General features: G+C 45.3%; 2 protein-coding genes across 6 annotated transcripts in view; one reads left to right on the top strand and one right to left on the bottom strand.

The window, feature by feature from the left end:
* Positions 1-5,470, bottom strand: part of armc2 (armadillo repeat containing 2) — a 27,781-nt gene extending 22,311 nt beyond the window's left edge. The window contains exons 1-6 of one of the 3 annotated variants that reach the window (XM_052470660.1): positions 5,313-5,470; positions 4,466-4,771; positions 4,287-4,359; positions 3,950-4,115; positions 3,818-3,868; positions 1,846-2,008 (exon numbers count right to left, since the gene is read on the bottom strand). In XM_052470660.1, the coding sequence (XP_052326620.1) occupies positions 1,846-2,008; positions 3,818-3,868; positions 3,950-4,115; positions 4,287-4,359; positions 4,466-4,677 (665 nt within the window). In that variant the 5' untranslated portion in view covers positions 4,678-4,771; positions 5,313-5,470. The remainder of the gene's footprint in view (positions 1-1,845; positions 2,009-3,817; positions 3,869-3,949; positions 4,116-4,286; positions 4,360-4,465; positions 4,772-5,312) is intronic. The other 2 variants (XM_052470662.1, XM_052470661.1) reach the window with 2 other exon arrangements.
* On the top strand, positions 5,356-17,475 carry LOC118398369 (uncharacterized). 3 transcript variants are annotated; one of them, XM_052470666.1, is made up of 4 exons: positions 10,072-10,320; positions 10,428-10,502; positions 10,770-16,583; positions 16,740-17,475. In XM_052470666.1, exon 3 carries the CDS (start codon positions 13,069-13,071, stop codon positions 13,933-13,935), a length of 867 nt encoding a protein of 288 aa, XP_052326626.1. In that variant the 5' UTR covers positions 10,072-10,320; positions 10,428-10,502; positions 10,770-13,068; the 3' UTR covers positions 13,936-16,583; positions 16,740-17,475. The 3 variants fall into 3 exon arrangements, 1 of the variants encoding a protein (XP_052326626.1); XR_008071028.1 differs by lacking the exons at positions 10,072-10,320; positions 10,428-10,502 and adding an exon at positions 5,356-5,496 and having other exon boundaries at positions 16,525-16,583; XR_004828612.2 differs by lacking the exon at positions 10,428-10,502 and having other exon boundaries at positions 10,095-10,320; positions 16,525-16,583.

The following is a 17,475-nucleotide window of genomic DNA, read 5'->3' as shown; positions in this document are numbered from 1 at the left end:
GAACTCAGACCTCAGCTTTGTGGTTCAAGCCATTCATGTTGTCACTGTGACTACTCACCAGTCAGTTTCAGTTAGAGAACAGACAGTAACAACCATAACATGCTGTTTTAATCTGCACTGTTCCCGTTCACTGTCTGTTTGTTGTCATTGATGTTCATATTGATATTGACAGTGCTATAATGTACCTACTATAAGTACAATTCTCCATGGAACTTAAAACTCCCTCAAGGGCTAAAGCATCTATTGGATGACTTACGGACAGTACTGAGGCTGGTACACAGGGCATAGACTAGATCAGAAAACACAAGCCCCGAGAGCAGAGGTGAATGTTATTCTACATTTCAGAGAGAGAGAAAAAGAGGGAGATGCACAAATACACATGGAGAGAGAGACAGAGAGAGAGAGACAGAAAGAGTGAGGGAGAGAGAGAGCGAGAGAGAGTGGGAGAGAGGGGTCATGGGGTCTGTGTGATAGGATTAGGGCATGATAATAGGGCCTCTGTGTGTGATAGTGCATTCTCAGAGACATGATCTCATCTGTGTCTTTGGGCCTGGGCAGGGTCTAGCCAATGGACAGCAGACAGTCAGTCAGTCCCAGCAGAGACACTGCTATGCTAATGCCAGCTATGCCCAGATGGGCACCCAAATCTAATAGACATCCATTTGGAGCTATAAAGCCCAGGCTTATTGGAGAAAAAGAAGCAGCCAATGTCTAATCTCTCACTCTTCATCTCTCACTCACTTTTTTTCCATTTCTTCAGCATGCACTACTCATTCCAACTTTAAATCTTTCACTCTGTAGATCAATTTGTTATATCAATCTCCTTCGCTCTCACCCCTGGCTCAAACCCGCACTCTCCCTTTTCTGTCGCTTTCCATCCCCATCTCTCTAAGATGGGTTGGTCTAAGTTCTGAAAAGGATTCCTGGCTTGGATTTTTGGTTCTCAGTAAACCTGTGGGGATCTTGGTTTCTAAGTAAAAGTGTTTAATGGTTGTTCGCCAGCAGCTATAGCTAATCGATGGAAAGGATGGATTTTAATGACAGGCCCGTCCTCATGCCTGGAGTTATGCCTACGTAACTGACATTCTCCTGATGAGGTCAGTAGAAAGAAACAGTGTTCTAGCCTCTACTGACTGTGGAGGTATAAGGCTGACCAGTCAGTGATGGTGATAACAGATAGATAGACCTATTTTATTAAGAAGGGCTTTGGCTGAGAAGGTAGTTTGGGTGGGGAAACTAGGATCCCTTTAAACCAGGGATTCCCAAACTCGGTCCTGGGGCCTCCCATGGGTGCACGTTTTGGGTTTTGCACTAGCACTACACAACAGATTCACAACTGATTCAAATCAACCCATCATCCAGCTAAGATTATTTGAGTCAGCTGTCTAGTGCTTGGCCAAAAACAAAATGTGCACCCATGGGAGGCCCCAGGACCGAGTTTGGGAAATCCTGCTTAAAGACCTGACCTGAATATTGACTTATTAGGCCTAGATGGGGGTAGCTAAAAGGTTATATAATATTTTATACCACTTAGGAGAAATTCATGAAATACCTTGAATAAACATGAAGGCATTCTGAGAACCAAAATGAGTGAGAAAGCAGAGGAGGTGGGGGTGCGTAGTTAAAGTCCTTTGAATTGGACACACTGAAGGTGTGACAAAGAGGGTGGCGAAGGCCAAGGATGTGAAATGTAAGATTAGGAGGTATAATTCACCACTATGCAGTACTGGTGACATGGAATCCATTGTGAGTAAAACAGTAAGAAAGATTAAAGAAAAAAAAATATGGAAAAAAGAGAGACGAGAATAGAAAGAAACGAGGATATGGAGGAAAGAGATACAGTACCTTACACTATTGGTCCTGGGTGGGGCAGGTTTCGAGGGTCCTCCACTATCCTTGTCTCTCCTCTCTCGATCAGTAGGCTCAACATAAAGGGCTCTCCTGCCTCTTCCCTTAGCTGATAGCTCTCTCTGCTCTGGGCTGGAGACTGAATTTACACTCTCCCTTACTACAAACACAGTACAATTGAGAGCTATTATAGTTACTGGATACTAGTGTTAATTCTGAACACCCCTTAACGTTTTCACCATCTTTTCAGATATTGTGTTTTGATTTGGTGAAAGATTAGAAAATTGATGTTTAGAAAATGTACAAATAACCCAATTTTATAGTCATTTTAGCTTTTCCCAAAAGCGTTATAATACAGTAAGTAGGGAATGACAGCAAGCAAATGTGCAAAAAAAGAAGACTAAACCCCAAGGCAACCAGCGACAGTGAATTATGCTTTCCACCTCAACCACCCCAGTGGTAATGTAAAGCAGGTATAATGTCCTCCTGTGAATAGCTCCATTCATTTCCCTTTGGGAGAAGTGCTGTTCCAGCCTTCTGCCTGTAAACATGGTTTAATAAAAAAATGACTAGCAGGCCACGTGCTGAGATATTTACTTACAATAATAGTGTTAATGGTTTGCTTATTGCAACCATCCCTATCTCCCCCTCGCTTTAAAAAACCCTAACATGCAACTCTCTATATACAGTTGAAGTGGGAAGTTTACATATGCTAAGGTTGGAGTCATTAAAAAAATCATTTTTCAACCACTCCACAAATTTCTTGTCAAAAAACTATAGTTTTGTCAAATCAGTTAGGACATCTACTTTGTGCATGAAACAAGACATTTTTCCAACAATTGTTTACAGATAGACTATTTTGCTTATAATTCACTGTATCAAAATTCCGGTGGGTCAGAAGTTTGTGCCTTTAAACAGCTTGGAAAACAGCTTGGAAAACAGCTTGGAAAACAGCTTGGAAAATTCCAGGAAATTATGTCATGGCTTTAGAAGCTTCTGATATGTTAATTGAAATCATTTGAGGTGTACCTGTAGATGTATTTCAAGGCTTACCTTCAAACTCAGAAGCCACTGCTCCAAATCCGCAATAAAAAGCCAGACTACGGATTGCAACTGCACATGGGGACAAAGATCATACTTTTTGGAGAAATAATGAAACAAACAGAGCCTTTTGGCCATGAAGACCATCGTTATGTTTGGAGGAAAAAGGGGGAGGCTTGCAAGCCGAACAACAACATCCAAACCGTGAAGCATGGGGGTGGCAGCATCATGTTGTGGGGGTGCTTTGCTATACAGGAGGGACTGGTGCACTTCACAAAAATAGATGGCATCACGAGGAAGGAGAATTTGGTGGATATATTGAAGCAACATCTCAAGACATCAGTCAGGAAGTTAAAGCTTGGTTTCAAAATGGGTCTTCCAAACGGACAATGAGTTGTGGCAAAATGGCTTAAATACAGCAAAGTCAAGGTATTGGAGTGGCCATGAAAAAGCCCTGACCTCATGCCTACAGAACATTTGTGGGAAGAACTGAAAAAGCATGTGAAAGGAAGGAGGTATACAAACGCGACTCAGTTACACCAGCTCTGTCAGGAGGAATGTGCCAAAATGTACCCAATTTATTGTGGGAAGCTTGTGGAAGCCTTCCCGAAACATTTAGCAATGCTACCAAATACTAATTGAGTGTATGTCAACTTCTGACCCACTGGGAATGTGATGAAAGAAATAAAAGCTGAAATAAATAATTATTTCCACTATTATTCTGACGTTTCACATTCTTAATAATGTAGTGATCCTAACTGACCTAAAACAGGGAATTTCTACTTGGATTAAATGTGTCAGGAATTGTAAAAAAAAAAAAAACAGAGTTTAAACGCATTTGGCTAAGGTGTAGGTAAACTTCCGACTTCAACTGTATGTATGTGTGTGTGTGTGTGTGTGTGTGTGTGTGTGTGTGTGTGTATATCACCTCCAATCTCTCCATCGCTTTTGCAATTTTGTCTCTCCCTTCTTAGACTTCCTAATAAAATACAAAAAACTACATCTCAGCCCTCTTTTTCCTCGCTCTTCATCTCTTTCCTTTCTCTCCATCTCTCCTTACCTTCTGTTGGCCGTGCCACAGGTGGGAGTGTTGTCAGAGAGCCAGCTCTAAAAAGGCGTGCCCTCGCCCCCCTCTTCAGCTCCAGGGGGTCAGAGGGGGGTTTGGGGAGGGCCATGGGGCTGACGGGATCTGGGTCCTCATCCTGGGCCACTGGCAACCTGGGCTTCTGGTAGGCCATAAACATTACTTCATCATTAAAGGGACCAAACACTGATTTAGTGTGTGTTGTCTTCAGCTGATCAGAACGATACACTAAGGCTTTCCAAGACCCCCAAGTTCACAAGGATACACACAGATTACAAGAGTGAGGATATGAAATGTAGTGAGGAGAACCCACATGTTCCAGAGGAGACAGGCGAGTTCCAGAACCCGGTCTGGAGTCTGGCACTTCAAAGTTCCGAGCGTAGAGGCTGAAAGAAGAAAAAAATACCATGTTCATTCAGTACACTGTATGGATGTGACACTAGACTACTGCTAGGGGGGTTATAATATAGGGTGTTTAACCAGATCCTTAACCTGAATGTAGAGGGAGGTCGACTGTCTTGGGTTCGAGAGGTCTCTCCAAACAGCTGTCTGTGGTTGTCTCGAGGGGTAAAAGGTCGCTGGGTGCGCAGGGTCCTCAGAGAGTGCCTAGCCTCGGTGACGATCTCTGCGCTGGTCTTCCTCCGAGGGTCAGGGTTCAGGGTGAAAGGGCTGTGTTTCTCACGCTTCCTCTCCAAAGAAGACATTTTGTGATGGTTGTTGCCAGCAGGACCAGTTGCCAGGAGAATTACTTTATGAGAATGATTTCATCACTGAAGTGGGTTTTGCCTGGGTGTATTACTGAAGAGGAAGAGGCGGTGAAATGATGAGGAAACCTATTCATATATATTATTATATATATGGGTGAATAATACACAGTATGTTAAGCCATTGCAGAAACAGGCACCAAAAATGCATCTGAGCAAAGCAAGCAAAACGGCATAAAAAGCTGTAGACTGATATGAAGAGTTACAGTGGCTTGTTGTAAATGAGAAAGCCTGCGCGTCATCGCTAAGTAACCATGGCAACCGAAAACAGCGGAGGTAGCAAGCGTTTGACTAGTGACAACAAACAGGAGTGGCTAAAAAGTAACAGAAATGGTGTACAGAAACGAACAAATGAAATGTTAATCTATGATACACTCTGATTTTTTCAACCGATAACACTACCAGGAATACTCACCGTGAATTGGTATCATAAACTAAATACCTCGGGAGAGGTGTCAAAAACCACGCGTGCTAGCATGCGAGCCAGTTCAAATGCTTTGGATAACGTTAGCATCAGCTGGCAGATTTTGGAAAAATAAAAATAAGTTGAACTCTTATTACTAAAATAAACTTACCGTCTACTGGTGATCACCTTTAAAATGAATTGCCGATTTTGAGACGACACTTCTAGCTACAGCCAAACAGGGAAATGCATTGCTTTTCAAGTTTGATGCAAGTGAGTTTGTAGAGGTTGCAGGCAAACGACTGCCTGACGTCGTCGAGTCTCGGGCACGAGCCTTACCGTCAGTTTGTGTCCAGGTGAGTCCCTCAACATCTCCACCGTTTTTTCGGTACAACATTTGCATTTTTCAATAAACTGACAAAAAAGCATGACATTTTAACAAGTCAGTTGCATCACACCATCACATAGGCTATCATGTCATACATCACTGAATAATCATTTTTACCTGTAACCAGGGATGATAACCCATTTTGTGTGTTGAATTGGTTTCTAGATTAGAGAACTTTTGCCAAAATGTCAGTTTTCCTCATCTGTCATTAAATTAAAAGGTGCTCTGTATTTAAGCGATCTTTAAAATGGACATTGTGTTGTTTGTCACATAGTTATCTTTATATGTCCTTCCCAGTGCTTTAAACGCTTTAAACCCAGACGTAAAACTGTTTAAACCAATAGCCATCTACATTTTCCACATCCCACCGACATTACATTCTGGTTAGTATTCAGAATGAGGAATTGATTTCTAACAATAACCATCCATTGAGTTGTTATGAGCAGGCTTTCAACTGAACAGGCTGCCCTGATTCCTGATTAAACTGCCTTAATTTTGCTGGACCCCAGGAAGAGTAGTTGCTGCTTTGGCAGGGATCCATAAATTATACAAATACACCCTCTGGCTAAATTAAAAATCAGTATTAATGTGTCGGCCGCTATGAATCAAATCAAATGTATTTATATAGCCCTTCGTACATCAGCTGATATCTCAAAGTGCTGTACAGAAACAGCCTAAAACCCCAAACAGCAAGCAATGCAGGTGTAGAAGCACGGTGGCTAGGAAAAACTCCCTAGAAAGGCCAAAACCTAGGAAGAAACCTAGAGAGGAACCAGGCTATGTGGGGTGGCCAGTCCTCTTCTGGCTGTGCCGGGTGGAGATTATAACAGAACATGGCCAAGATGTTCAAATGTTCATAAATGACCATCATGGTCCAATAATAATAAGGCAGAACAGCAGCACGGCCAGGTGGACTGGGGACAGCAAGGAGTCATCATGTCAGGTAGTCCTGAGGCATGGTCCTAGGGCTCAGGTCCTCCGAGAGAGGGAGAGAAAGAGAATTAGAGAGAGCGCACTTAAATTCACACAGGACACCGGATAGGACAGGAGAAGTCCTCCAGATATAACAAACTGACCCTAACCCCCGACACAAACTACTGCAGCATAAATACTGGAGGCTGAGACAGGAGGGGTCAGGAGACACTGTGGCCCCATCCGAGGACACCCCCAGACAGGGCCAAACAGGAAGGATATAACCCCACCCACATTGCCAAAGCACAGCCCCCACACCTCTAGAGGGATATCTTCAACCACCAACTTACCATCCTGAGACAAGCCTGAGTATAGCCCACAAAGATCTCCGCCACGCACACGTCATTTAGCAGACGCTCTTATCCAGAGCCTTACAAATTGGGGACAACCAGTGGAACAGCCACTGCATCTAAATCTTGTTGGGGGTGAAGGATTACTTACCCTTACTTACCCTATCCTAGGTATTCCTTGAAGAGGTGGGGTTTCAGGTGTCTCCGGAAGGTGGTGATTGACTCCGCTGTCCTGGCGTCGTGAGGGAGTTTGTTCCACCATTGGGGGCCAGAGCAGCGAACAGTTTTGACTGGGCTGAGCGGGAACTGTACTTCCTCAGTGGTAGGGAGGCGAGCAGGCCAGAGGTGGATGAACGCAGTGCCCTTGTTTGGGTGTAGGGCCTGATCAGAGCCTGGAGGTACTGAGGTGCCGTTCCCCTCACAGCTCCGTAGGCGAGCACCATGGTCTTGTAGCGGATGCGAGCTTCAACTGGAAGCCAGTGGAGAGAGCGGAGGAGCGGGGTGACGTGGAGAGAACTTGGGAAGGTTGAACACCAGACGGGCTGCGGCGTTCTGGATGAGTTGTAGGGGTTTAATGGCACAGGCAGGGAGCCCAGCCAACAGCGAGTTGCAGTAATCAAGACGGGAGATGACAAGTGCCTGGATTAGGACCTGCGCCGCTTCCTGTGTGAGGCAGGGTCGTACTCTGCGGATGTTGTAGAGCATGAACCTACAGGAACGGGACACCGCCTTGATGTTAGTTGAGAACGTCAGGGTGTTGTCCAGGATCACGCCAAGGTTCTTAGCGCTCTGGGAGGAGGACACAATGGAGTTGTCAACCGTGATGGCGAGATCATGGAACGGGCAGTCCTTCCCGGGAGGAAGAGGAGCTCCGTCTTGCTGAGGTTCAGCTTGAGGTGGTGATCCGTCATCCACACTGATATGTCTGCCAGACATGCAGAGATGCGATTCGCCACCTGGTCATCAGAAGGGGGAAAGGAGAAGATTAATTGTGTGTCGTCTGCATAGCAATGATAGGAGAGACCATGTGAGGTTATGACAGAGCCAAGTGACTTGGTGTATAGCGAGAATAAGAGAGGGCCTAGAACAGAGCCCTGGGGACACCAGTGGTGAGAGCGCGTGGTGAGGAGACAGATTCTCGCCACGCCACCTGGTAGGAGCGACCTGTCAGGTAGGACGCAATCCAAGCGTGGGCCGCGCCGGAGATGCCCAACTCGGAGAGGGTGGAGAGGAGGATCTGATGGTTCACAGTATCGAAGGCAGCCGATAGGTCTAGAAGGATGAGAGCAGAGGAGAGAGAGTTAGCTTTAGCAGTGCGGAGCGCCTCCGTGATACAGAGAAGAGCAGTCTCAGTTGAATGACTAGTCTTGAACCCAGACAGGAAGATCACATCAGTGACTCAAGTGACGCACCCCTCCCAGGGACGGTATGAAAGAGCCCCAGTAAGCCAGTGACTCAGCCCCTGTAATAGGGTTAGAGGCAGCGAATCCCAGTGGAAAGAGGGGAACCGGCCAGGCAGAGACAGCAAGGGCGGTTCGTTGCTCCAGAGCCTTTCCGTTCACCTTCCCACTCCTGGGCCAGACTACAATCATATGACCCACTGAAGAGATGAGTCTTCAGTAAAGACTTAAAGGTTGAGACCGAGTTTGCGTCTCTTACATGGGTAGGCAGACCATTCCATAAAAATGGAGCTCTATAGGAGAAAGCCCTGCCTCCAGCTGTTTGCTTAGAAATTCTAGGGACAAGAAGGAGGCCTGCGTCTTGTGACCGTAGCGTACGTGTAGGTATGTACGGCAGGACCAAATCAGAGAGATAGGTAGGAGCAAGCCCATGTAATGCTTTGTAGGTTAGCAGTAAAACCTTGAAATTAGCCCTTGCCTTGACAGGAAGCCAGTGTAGGGAGGCTAGCATGAATCAACCATCTCCTCTTTCTCACTGGCACATTAAACCGCTGCTGACGCTTATGCGCATAATTAAGTATAGAAAACTGGTAAAGCTTGACTTAGAGTACAGATACAGTATTTAAATACTTAGACTGTCTCAGTCTGCCACAGACATTTAAGTTTGGCCATTATGTAAATGTGTATTAACTCTTTTTGACATTTATACCTTTTATTTCCAGTCAAGGTTTATTGAATTGCTGGAGGGAAGAACCTTGCTTTCTCATGACTATAGTAGTAGGCTATCTGTTGTTGTTCCATTGTTTGTTGTTAGGGTAAGGCGGCATTGGCCATTGCTCTACAGTACTTTCACCACTCCCTTAAGTTTCCATTCACTTTAATGAAATACCAGGCAGTTAATGTTTTATTTAATAACATAAAACCTTAACTTTTTAAATATAAGCTGTAAAATGGTAACAATGGAGACACAGATATGAAAAGATAAGTAAACATTATTTATTTGTATTACAGAAATTGTGATAGAGTTGAGACTGAGATTTTAATGTACATGGGTCATACATTTATGTAGTCTACTTTATAATTAACATAAGGCTGTAGAAATCCATTAAAATTGCTAAAAATATGTGGATAAAATCTGATGTCAAGGTCTTTCCATAGTCCATATAAACATGTTGGTCACCATTACGGCATATGTTGCAGGTGATATTGTTGGATTCAATTCAATGAAAACATCTCGAAATGATCGTAACGGCTGGCCTGGCAGGAGAACATTTGGACGCCATTTTGTGGTGCGTGAAAATGTGATGTTAAAATAAAAAAAAAAGAGCGAACACAAAATGGCCACGGATTACGTCGACTTTTTAATCCGGCGCTTTGCTTTCGAACGGTGCTCTGTGAGATGTAAAGTATTTTTCGTACAGCATTCCTGTGGCATGAACAACCAATACCCAGTGCTCCCCTGACACTGGAGAAGAGACCTCCAGCTTTAGTTCATTCTGTCCACCCAATTTCACCGTTCAGTCTCTGTTCACTGCCACAGCTTCATTTAGGGCAAAGCAGGCATGAGTGCAAGTGAGGGATAGAGTTCTATCAATATTCATGAACAAACTTAGGGTAGAGGGATAGAAGAGTAAAACATGCATTGGTACGCTGCTGTCATTCATTCAACTCACGCTTCACCCTGGATCAGTTTAACCCCGAAGATGGGTCGATCACTTTGCAGCAATCAGGTCTGTCTGGATTTGCAACGTTCGTCCACTCGCAAACCTGTCCCCCCTGCTTTTTCCCAAAGTAGAAATGTACATCTGAGCAATTTTGTGTCTCTCTTGTTGGATTTAAATAGCCCTACATGCTTCATTCTCATGGATACAGTGAGCCTGATTGGATGAGAGTGCATGGTGGGTATGACCAATCAGAGGGCATCACCATGGCGCTTCCCAGCCAATGGGAGGTGGAGGATGGTCTCTGTAATTTTATTGTCACTAAGGGAGGGGGAAACATACTAATAGGACAGTTGGCACTAACATGGTGAGCAGTGGAGGAGGCCGTTACAGTCAAAGTGTATATCACTGATATGGCCTTGGAGCAGTAGCAGTAATCATTAAGAGAAAGAAGAGAACAGCTCGAAAAGTAAGTAAACACACACCCCCACCACAGACACATCACAGTTTTAACTTGTCCACGTCACAGTGAGGAAGAAATGGCTTGATTTGCGAGTACTTTCGTCCTCCTTGAAGGTGGTGCATCTCCTTGGCAACCGGCTCAGGGCCAGGAGCTCAGTATAATAGAGGAAACACACAGCTGACATGGAGGTTAGATGAGATATTTTCCCCTCAATCTACACACAATATCCCATAATGACAAAGAAAAAACAGGTTTTTACAAATTTTGGCAAATATTAAAAATATATAAAATCAGGTGGAGTTCGAAGGGAAGAAAATTGGCTTTATATAGAGATATTTCAATTTGTGTGCAACCCAGACTCCCAAGTACTAACATTCCTTTTCTTTCTCTTAACTATTGTTTATTTTATTCTGTCTCTCTTACTCTTTCTTTTTTCTATATCCAACTTCCTCTAGAGGGCTGTCACCATCAGACCGATAAGAATGCTCTGAGTAAGGTGGAGGTTGTCAGCGTGCCATGGCCATTGAGGGTGTTTCTGTGTTATGGCAGAAAACCACAACTGGCTATTGAAGGATGTATCTAGGCCTCCACTCCTGTTCAACACAAGCTGTGTGATCTCCCTCTAACACACTGACACAGGCTTGCTTGAGTTTGCAGTTTTATCAGGGATTTCAAGTTCAAATGTGCCTTCAGGAGAATTTCCTCATACAGGTAGGACCGAACAGAACAGTGTGTACGCTGCATATTTCTGATGATAAAAAAGAAGCCAACTTTGCTTACTCCAGACTGTGTTTGACAGCAGAAGCACTTTAAAAAAAAAACTTTGTCAACCTTGGCTCTCTCAACTTTTTAGAGAGAGAGAGAGAATAACAATAGGACTCATAAACCAACTCTAATGCTTGATTTGTTGGCAGGTTAGAGTTTTTCATTATGTATCTTGCACAGCCACAAAGTCATAAAATCTCATTTTAAACCTTACCCTAACCTTAACCACACTGCTTACTCTAATGCCTAACCATAACCTTAAATGAAGATCAAAAAGGAAAAATGTTTTACTTTGCAACTGGCCTATCTAAGGGGAAATCGCTCAGTTCTGCCTCCAAGACAAGACAATAAATGTCAACCTGCGACTTGTTGAGGCCTTTAACCACCAACAATATGTTGTGAGTCACACAAGCAGATATAAAACTTGCACACACACTGTCTGCAGCCCGTCTGTAGGGGTGAATAGCAGCCACTGACACGGTCTGCCATTCAAATAGAGCAGACACACTCGACAGACAGTCACCCTCTTATCTCTGTCTGTCTGCACGGAAAATAACCCTGACACGCACACACTCATATTACACACAGATATTTTTTGGGTGACACACTTGGAGACATGAACATTGGTCGCGCACACACATACGCACACGCACATTATGGAGAGGCATCCCTCTTTTATATTCCTTTGACTCCTATCATCCACAGACTCCAACAAAGGGAGTTTAATATTTAAAATTATAATCAAAAGGAGAGAGCCTTTATCTAATCTTGATGGAACTGATTAATGTTTCCATAAATAGCTCCATGGGTGTTGGTGATGCTGTGGTCTGTCTGTCTGCCTCTTTCTTTGACTCCACAGTCCCTGCCTGTCTGTCTGTCTGTCTGTCTGTCTGTCTGTCTGTCTGTCTGTCTGTCTGTCTGTCTGTCTGTCTGTCTGTCTGTCTGTCTGTCTGTCTGTCTGTGCACTGTGTTCCTGCTCTATGACAGTCTGTATGGGCTTCTCACGTCAAGGGCCAATGACGACAGACACTCTCTGACTCACTCCTCCACAATGTAGCCTGAATGCACTCCCACCCAACCTGTTACCCTGGCTTGAATAAACAGGCATGCACAGATACACACTCATACAGTACATAAACTCTCTGACACACACAGACAGACACTAGTGGGAATGTAATTTTGGTTCCACATTATGTACGCTTGAGCACATGTCCTAGACCTAGAGATTACTGAAAAATAAATATAAAAAAACTGGTAGTTAAATCCTAGGTCTGTTCATAATGCTGCCATTTCAATAGAAAATGCTTGTTCTATAGGGAATTGTAATGCACCTGTATACAATGACTGGTTTGAAATGATAGGGCCATAAACTGTTGAATGAACTGCCCTCTCCTGACCGCTGCTTGATGATGTCACAGTAGGTTCTGTCGGTCAAGTACACACATGGACCAATGCCTTGGTGTGGTTAAGTGATATGAACGCAGTGTGTTTGGAACACCACAAGATTCACATTTAGGGGACAAATCCCCTTCATCTCTTCCTTTTTTAATTTGTGTGTGTCACAAAGTCTATAGTAGGTCACTGTGTTCAAGTGTGTACTATCGTGTATAGATGTTTGAGAGTGACTAACCCCTCCACCCTTCTCATTTTTGCACATCACTAACTGTTGTGCAACCAATGGTGAGACTACAAGAACATTCACAATATAGTTTACTGTTCTCTCCCTCATCATCTCTTTAGTTTTCTATTGTAAGAAAATAAATAAGAAATAGTACACCCTTTGTGTGGTTTCAGATACTCCCTCCCTACCTACCCCATCTGTGTAAACAAACACTTCAAGTCGACTCAATGGGAGATATGGTTTTATGACACATTTGGATTTTCTTTCTATTATGTAAGAAAAATAAGCAATCAAGGTGAAAAGTATCCTTGTTTGTCCCTCTCTGCGCACCAGCGCAGAGGAAGGCTCCGGCCTTGGAGCTGGACTGGATGCCGTGCCTGGACTGGGCACCGGCGCAGAGGAAGGCTCCGGCCTTGGAGCTGGACTGGACGCCGTGCCTGGACTGCGCACCGGCGCAGAGGAAGGCTCCGGCCTTGGAGCTGGACTGGACGCCGTGCCTGGACTGGGCACCGGCGCAGTGGAAGGCTCCGGCCTTGGAGCTGGACTGGACGCCGTGCCTTGACTGGGCACCGGCACAGAGGAGGACTCCTGCCATGGAGCGGGACTGGACACCGTGCCTGGACTGGGCATCAGCGCAGAGGAAGGCTCCGGCCATGGAGCAGGACTGGATGCCGTGCCCGGCCTGGACACCGGTGCAGAGGAAGGCACCGGCCAGGGAGCGGGACTGGACTGGGCACCGGCGCAGAGTAAGGCTCCGGCCATGGAGCGAGACTGGACACCGTGCCTGGACTGGGCACCGGCGCAGGAAGCTCCGGGCCGTGGACCGACACTGGAAGCTCCGGACCGTTGACTGTCACTTGAAGCTCCGGACCGTTGACCGTCACCTGAAGCTCCGGACTGTTGACCATCACTGGAAGCTCCGGACTGTGAACCGTCGCTGGAGGTTCCGGGCCGTAGACCGTCACTGGAGTCTCCGGACTGTGGACCGTCGCTGGAGGCTCTGGACCGTGAACCGTCGCTGGAAGCTCTGGACCGTGAACTGTCGCTGGAAGCTCTGGACCGCGAACCGTCGCTGGAGACTCCGGACTGTACACACTCACTGGTGGACGAGTGTGGGGAGCCGGCACAGGACGTACCTGGCTGGGGAGGCGCACTGGAGCCCTGGTGGTGCGTGGAGCCGGCACAGGTGGCACCGAACTGATGGCACGCTCTTCAGGGCGAGTGCAGGGAGCTGACACAGGATGTACCGGGCTGATAAACCGTTCTTCAGCACGCCTGCGATGCAGCATACTCCTCACCAAACCTCTCTCCGGTATCCCTCATTAACTTCTTGGTGACAGGGGGGCAGTATTGAGTAGCTTGGATGAATAATGTGCCCAGAGTACACTGCCTGCCACTCTGTCCCAGATGCTAATATATGCATAATATTAGTAGTATTGGATAGAAAACACTCTGAAGTTTCTAAAACTGTTTGAATTATGAGAAATCTGAGGTTTGTAGTTTTTCAACTCTGCCATTCCAATATACAGTGTAAATGGGGTCATATTGTACTTCCTAAGGCTTCCACTAGATGTCAACAGTCTTTGAAGGGGGAGAGAATGCGAGGGGATTGAGCCAGGTGTCTGGCAGAGTGCCACAGGCTATTGACGCGCGGTCACGAGAGAGTTAGCTCTCGTTCCATTGCTTTTCTACAGAAAATGGAATTCTCCGGTTAGAACATTATTGAAGATTTATGATAAAAACATACTAAAGATTGATTCTATATTTAGTTTGACAAGTTCCTACGACCTGTAATATAACTTTTTTTACTTATCGTCCGACGTTCGGCTGGACCTGAACACACGTTTAACAAAAGAAGCTATTTGGACATAAATGATGAACTTTATCGAACAAATCAAACATTTATTGTGAAACTGGGATTCCTGGGAATACATTCTGATGAAGATCATCAAAGGTAAGTGAATATTTATAATGCTATTTCTGACTACACAATATGGCGGATATCTTTTTGGCTGCTTTGTTGTCTGAACGCTGAACTCAGATTATTGCATGGTTTGCTTTTTCCATACCGTTTAAAAAAAAATCTGACACAGCGGTTGCATTAAGGAGAAGTATATATCTAATTCCATGTATAACACTTGTATTTTCATCAACATTTATGATGAGTATTTCTGTAAATTGATGTGGGTAGCTGCACAATCACCGCATGTTTTAGAACTACTGAACGTAATGCGCCAATGTGAAATTAGATTTTTTTTATATAAATATGGACTTTAGCAAACAAAACATACATGTATTGTGTAACATGAAGTCCTATGAGTTTCATCTGATGAAGATCATCAAAGGTTAGTGACATTTTAGCTCTATATGTGCTTTTTGTGACTCCTCTCTTTGGCTGGAAAAATGGCTGTGTTTTTCTGTGACTTCGTGGTAACCCTACCGTTGCAGCCTGCGCGAGGATGCCCGTCGGGAGTTGGCCTGCAGCGATACCACTCTTAACTTCGACCAGTTGGTGGACATGATAACCTGCTGGTCACCCGTGGACGTCCAGAGTGGGCTCTGTCGATTCCCTCTCCCAGCACCACCGCACCGGTGCCTATGGATCTGGGAGGTGCGGCGCTTATGGAGGCCGGAGGAGGGGCTTTCACGTGTACCAGCAGGTTATCTGTGGCCGCAGAGGTCACACTACTGGTCGGTGCCGTGTTGGTTCCTCTAGGGGTCACGGCAGCAAGCAGAGTACTCTGGTGTCGCCCCAGATGAGCATGCACCACTCTCATCCAGAGCCCTCTGTTGACCACCTGTTTTTGCATGTTTATTTTCCTGAGTTATCCCCGCATTCCCGGCATTAGACGCTCGTCGTTTCAGGCGCGGTGATACAGCATTCGCCCAGAGGTTAGGGATCCCTATTGTTCCAGTGGCTAGGCCTTTCCCAGTTCACACTCTGGATAGTCAACCATTAGGGTCCAGGTTAATTAGGGAGGCTACCATTCCCCTGGGCATAGTGACGCAGGGGGGTCACGAGGAGAGAATCATTGACTCTCCTGCATTTCCCGTGGTACTAGGCCTTCCCTGGTTAGCTCACCGTGACCCCACCATTTCATGGCAACAGAGGGCTCTCACGGGGTGGTTGCCTAAGTGCTCAGGGAGGTGTTTAGGGGTTTCCGTGCTACTATGGTGGAAAGTCCAGACCAGGTCTCCAACGTGCACATTCCCCCCCATTATACCGATTTGGCTCTCGCCTTCTCCAAAAAGAAGGCGACTGAATTACCACCCCATCGATGGCGGGATTGTGCGATAAATCTCCTGGTAGACGCTGCACTTCCCAGGAGTCACGAGTATCACCTGTCACAGGCGGAGACGGTGGCTATGGAAACATATGTCTCCGAATCCCTGCGTCAGGGGTACATTCGGTCCTCCATTTCACCCACGTCCTCGAGTTTCTTTTTTGTGAAGAAGAAGGAGGAAGATCTGCGCCCAGGTATTGACTATCGCGGTCTCAACCAGATCACGGTGAGGTACAATTACCCGCTGCCGCTCATCGCTTGTGAAACACCCATTGTAAATTAAAAACACAGTCTCCAAATGCATTTGTAAATAACACCCTTGGCAGAGGGTGAAATTGCAGTTCCAGCTGTCAGTAAAGGGAGAGTGTAGGCTACTGCATAGGGCAGTTCATTTTGTGGGAGGACATTATGAAAATATTCTCCAGTTCCAGTCCCCAGAGGGGAAAAATAAGGACAGAGAGATAATAGCAACATAATATTCAGAGCTGTCTTATTTTAGTATAATGAATCTTGTTTCTTTGTGATGTTTTCTGTTCTCAGATATGGAAAGCTGTGAAAGCCTGTTTGCAGACGAAAAGAGAGGTCCCAAGAGACTAGGGGTATTTCCTATATGCCATGGGTTATTCTGCATGTGTAGGCCGAGCTATGTTAGCAAATTTTGTATCCAAAAATACAGTTAAACATCACACACAATGTATAATGTCACGCCCTGATCTGTTTCATCTGTCTTTGTGCTTGTCTCCACCCCCCTCCAGGTCTCGCCCATCTTCCCCATTATCCCCTGTGTACTTAGACCTGTGTTTTCTGTTTGTCTGTTGCCAGTTTGTCTTGTTTATCAAGCTTACCAGTGTTTGTCCTGTCAGCTCCTGTCTTTTCCTAGCCTCTCTTTTTCTTGCCCTCCTGGTTTTTGACCCCTGCCTATCCTGACCCTGAACTCGCCCGCCTATCCACTCTGCCTGATCCTGGCCCTGAGCCTGCCTGCCGTCCTGTACCTTTGCCTCTGTTGCTGTAATAAACATTGTTACTTCAACACGGTCTGCATCTGGGTCTTAGCTTATCCTGATGTATAAACCTATTACAGTTGAAGGCCAACCCTGCTGGAGGTCTGCTGGGGGTGCATGGTTCTATTTCAGCCCAGCAATACTTGATAATCTAGTATACTATTGATTGGCTGGAATAGAAGTCAGACTTGCAGCCACCGCTGGCATGGAGTTTTTTTTTTGTTAACCTGAAATTATGCTTTAGTGATAATGGTCTACTTGTTACTACTCAATAATCGATTGTTGTTTAGACTAAGATGCTTAATCTTCACGAGTTAGCTTATTTGTACATTTTTAAGTAATTAAGTGTTGATTATTTGAAGTGTTTAAACTTGTTTTAATTCTTACTGTTATTCAAAATTAACTAGTATGAATGTTGATTAATCACATATCACAATCCTGCAATAAAGAGGGGAAGGGGTTTGTTCTCTGTGTTGTATTCCCAAATGAA

This window comes from Oncorhynchus keta, chromosome 19 (assembly GCF_023373465.1).
Source record: "Oncorhynchus keta strain PuntledgeMale-10-30-2019 chromosome 19, Oket_V2, whole genome shotgun sequence".
NCBI lineage: Eukaryota > Metazoa > Chordata > Actinopteri > Salmoniformes > Salmonidae > Oncorhynchus > Oncorhynchus keta.
This window is presented reverse-complemented; position numbering and strand designations above follow the sequence as displayed.